This window comes from Lottia gigantea (assembly GCF_000327385.1).
Source record: "Lottia gigantea unplaced genomic scaffold LOTGIsca_109, whole genome shotgun sequence".
NCBI lineage: Eukaryota > Metazoa > Mollusca > Gastropoda > Lottiidae > Lottia > Lottia gigantea.
In genome coordinates, this window is record NW_008706978.1 from 620,118 (window position 1) to 624,738 (window position 4,621).

At 32.8% G+C, this 4,621-nt stretch overlaps 1 protein-coding gene across 1 annotated transcript; it reads left to right on the top strand.

Moving 5' to 3' along the window:
- Positions 1-2,814: 2,814 nt before the first annotated feature.
- Positions 2,815-3,718, top strand: LOTGIDRAFT_205019 (hypothetical protein). Its single transcript, XM_009046959.1, has one exon. It carries the CDS (start codon positions 2,951-2,953, stop codon positions 3,185-3,187), a length of 237 nt encoding a protein of 78 aa, XP_009045207.1. The 5' UTR covers positions 2,815-2,950; the 3' UTR covers positions 3,188-3,718.
- Positions 3,719-4,621: the final 903 nt, after the last annotated feature.

The following is a 4,621-nucleotide window of genomic DNA, read 5'->3' on the forward strand; positions in this document are numbered from 1 at the left end:
AACATTATTTGGTTTTTAATTAAGTATTTACAGGGTTTGAAATATATTTTACTAAAATTTAACTCACCACTGGTAGGTCCAATGCCTCGCAAAACTTTCGGAACTGATTCTTGATCACTGTCTTCATCATAAGATACATTGTCAACCTTTTGAAAACTTTTTCGTCTAATATCTGACCTATTAGATAATGGCTGCTCTATCCTCCCAGACTCTTCCAGAGGTAGAGGTATGTCATGTGATTCAGGCATCTGATCTTTATTTTCACCATAAGTAGAGGAATTAACTGCATCATCTTGGAGTTCATCAAAGAGATCTCCTTGGTCTTTAGAGGTTGTTGAACAGTTTCTCTGGAAGTTATGTAATGATAAGACTCGGCTATACGTCACTGGAAAAAAAAACACAAAAACCCCTGAAACATTTGCTACTAGTGAAATATCATAAAATATTTTGAATCTTTATAATAGTAGTTTTTAGAGTGAAATATAACTGTCATACCAAAGATATACAAAGAAAATCAATAAAAAGTTTCTTATTTAAAATACATGTAAAAACACATTAAACAATAATGCCACCCAAGTTATTTCTTTCTGTGCTAATCAAATTTATAACCTTTCATTTAATCCAGTTATTTAAAGGGACAGTCCATGTTTTCCAGAATTATTGGTGTTCGAATGTTACATTGACGACATGTCATTTTAAAATACTCTGTGGTAAATATAACTGACATCTACAGAAATAAGAAAGCAATTCCTTGTTTGAGATATTTTTGGAGGAATTATGCATTTCATACATTTCCAGTACTTCTGAAGACTATTTAAATCTACTCAAGACCTGAAATTAACCCCTCTGCAGGTTTATACCAAATTAAGGCTGGGACTATTTACCACTACATGGAAAATAGTCCTGTGCCTTTCACAAGGCCTATTTACCACATAAATTTGCAAGGTCAATATGTATAGAGGGATTAACCACTTAATTATTTATGGTACAAACAACCAACAAATTGATGCTTCACTGGTACTGGTTAATGGTAACTAATCTGGAGTTACATGAATGTTCTAACAGGATTATAGTCAGTAATGTTAGAGTATCTTGAGGTCAACACTGTATGCACAGTCCAAACATTATTCACTATATCTCTATTGCCAAACAAGGTAGATATAAGAAATAGAAAAATATATTGCAGTGAATAGGGTAATGGTGATAAGGTTTACAAGAAGCCTAATTTGACAGTATTAACTTCATTATAATTGACTTAGCAAAGTAAAAAGTTTCTTTAATTTTTTCCATTACTTTTAGGAGAATCAGAATTCATTTCCCTTAATCAAAAATCTGCTTGTACAACACAAATACCAAATGGAGCCTGGGAAATTCAAAATACTTACGTAACCAGTTAAGACTTTTGAAGCTGTTTGTGACTTAACCCTTGGTTAAGTTGAAACTTTCATGAAAGGTAAGGGGCATTGGCATGCAGTTTTAGGTAAAAACCGATTGAAAAAAAGCTGAATGCCCTTTAAGATTAATATAAGTCTTCTACTTCTGATTAAAGTAATTTTACATTGACCTTCAAATTATTCAAACTTGAAGGCTTAAACAAGGCATATATGGCATGACAGTTATGATAATGACAGAAAAATTCGTCTTTAAAATCTCAGCAAGAATACATAAGCCTCTGCACCTCAAACATCCGATTAATCTACTAATTAATGTGGATATTTTTCCCTGCCATTAGTGTGGTATTGGTAATTAGCCGCTACTCTATTAAAAATTGCATTATTTCTGAACAAAAAGGCATAAATAAATAAAAATGTACGGTAATGATTTTTTTCATAAGATCATCGTACTTACAGGTTAAGGTCTGAATATTTCGCCTGTTAAAACGCCTTGACCTGACTAATAAGTTTGCTAGCTGAGACAGCCCTCGTGTTGAGAAAGCTGCCATTTTGTTTACAAGCTTTCCGGAACTATTCGGTAAAGTCCGTTAACTCACATTAATGGTGAGGTGTGCCTTCGAACTCAAAGTCACTGCAGACAGTCGCAAATCGCTGCATTCTACATAATAGTAACCATAGAGTTACATAATATATAACTCTATGATAGTAACTTGAAAATATTGAAACATAGTGTTGGTAAGAAAATGATTCAAGATCCGTTTTAATCCTAACGCTCGACAGTTGATGCATTGGGAACTAATTTAACAGTGAAAATATGATATTATTATGTCTATAAAATAAAAATGTCAATCTTGTTTAGTATTTATATAGGAAGCTAGTTCTCTTAAACCGAAACATTTAACACTATTCCAGTCTTTAATAGATATTAAGACAGATTTGTGTATATAGAGACATAAAAAAAGGCTCTGTTAACTTGGAACTTTCCGCATCGCGGCAGGTGCGCGGGTTTTAAACTTATGTAGACCTCGGGTCTGCCAAACCCAGATATGTTCAGAAAGATGAATATTTTTGTAGTTCACTCATCCCATCATTTTCTATCTACACCATTTATGACCCACATCTCCGATTCCATCGAAGTTTTTTTTAAACAAAACTTGTCAGGTTTTTTTTTAACAAAACTTGCGCTTTTCGTTCATTTCTAGTCTAGTACTTCGGATGACTACGTATATTCAGGATTCAAATCTTTCTTTGCTGAAGAAACTGGTTCTCTTAGCACATCGGAAAAACAGAATCAATTTTGGAATGAAAACGTCGGAATTCGGCGGACCAACCCGAACGATTACGGAAATCAAACCGGAAGAAGTATCTCGAACTATTTACAAAACGGCTCAGTTCTTTTATCATCTAATGTAGGTTAATACTATCACCTACACCGGCCTCGAAGTAATTTACACCAGTACACGTTGAATAAAATCGCGACATTTTTGTAGTCATATGGTAGGCTTCTGGATTTTGCTTATTCCTACAACATTTGATTTCTGATAATCACGAGAAAAATGACTTATATAAAGTCTTGGGATGAATTCGCGAAAGCTGTGGAACGAGTTTATGTGAATAACCCGTTAAAATGTCGATTTGTTATGAAGTACAGAAATGTGGATGGATTGTTGACAATGAAAATAACAGATGATCATGTTTGTTTACAATATAAAACAGAACATAATCAGGATGTGAAAAAATTGGAAAAATTACTTGGTCATTTGATAAGGGATATGGCATCAAAGGAAAAATAGAATTTATATTTGAAGTAAATCAAAACTGATTAATTATTTGAATGTGGAGTTTCGATGAGCTAGAAAGTGTGGAGAGGAGACATTTGGTCTAATATATGGATATGAATTATCCAGATATGTTTATAACTAAAAGTTAATTATAAGTTTTCATTTAATTTTGTGACTCAATTTGGATGGTAAGCATCAGAAAATGTTGTAAAAAACAATGGTTATTTTGTGCTGAAGAATATTATAAGCAACAATGTCAGCTTGTTAAATATCTTAAACGTTAATTTGGTACCGGTACATGATGAAAAGAATTCATGTTGGATATGTTTTTTGAAGAAATGTGTAAAAAAAAAAAAAGGCTAAATATGTATTATAGTGTGTTTGAGTTGTGCCCCTGTTGTGTAAGCATTGGTTTATCATGTTTATGAATGATTTAAATGTTATGATATGGGTTGGAACTCTTATGAGTTATGTTATCATGTGCTTTTGATTTTGTATAATATATGTATATGTCAGTTTTAATATAATAATGATAAACAAAACAAAATGTGTCATTTTACTTCTACCTAGTACGAAACATCTGCCTCTATTCCAGCCTCTGATGGATATTTCAGAAGTCAGAAGAAAAAGACCCTTTTAAATGGGTATGGTCCACACCTCAGAAGATACGTTTTTAATAACATAATTTCAAATTACCTTTACGATGACTGTAAATTAGTGTTGGGCATCACCAAATACATCTGGGATTCGGAGATCCGAGGTATATAAATATGTTTAAAACCCTGCACATGCAGAATGCCCCCATTTAACAGTCTATTTTTTCTGTCGCTGGAATAGAGACAGATGTTTAGGTTTAACTTCTACTGACAATGTTTATTGTATCACCTCTGCCTAGAGTGTCATATACAGTGTCTAGTCAGATTGGAACAATATCTTGGTATTTTATATCTGAAACATCAATTACCCATCCGTGTCATAAATTGAGAAAACCTTATTTCAGTCATCGGATAGCGTATGATGCAGACACAAGAAATTTATATTGGTCTGTTTAGTAATTGTCTCCCATTACATACAGAACTAACAAGAGATTTAAAAGAGGAAAGAAAAAACACCAATCACAAATAAGAAACATTTGAGAGGTGAAAAAGATGAAAGAAAATAGACATAAGGATAATGAAAGACATATATCTAGATATCATTTATGTAAATAAATGCTCGGAAACTATTTAGACGATACTTCCATCTGTTAATTATATTTTAATCGTAGGCGAACCATACTTTGGATTTTGATTCTGAAAGAAACACAGATAGCTGAAAATGAGCCCCATTGGCTATTGAAGCTAATATTTGACAATAATACACATGACCCGTGGTGTATTGAGACGAGTGTTAATGAAAGCACTGGACTGGTCAAAGTTTAGTTATCAAGATAAAAAAAATCATGCT

Bases quoted from the DNA above. Each gene is read 5' to 3' on its own strand.
- LOTGIDRAFT_205019 (XM_009046959.1), top strand. From the start codon at position 2,951: ATGACTTATATAAAGTCTTGGGATGAATTCGCGAAAGCTGTGGAACGA.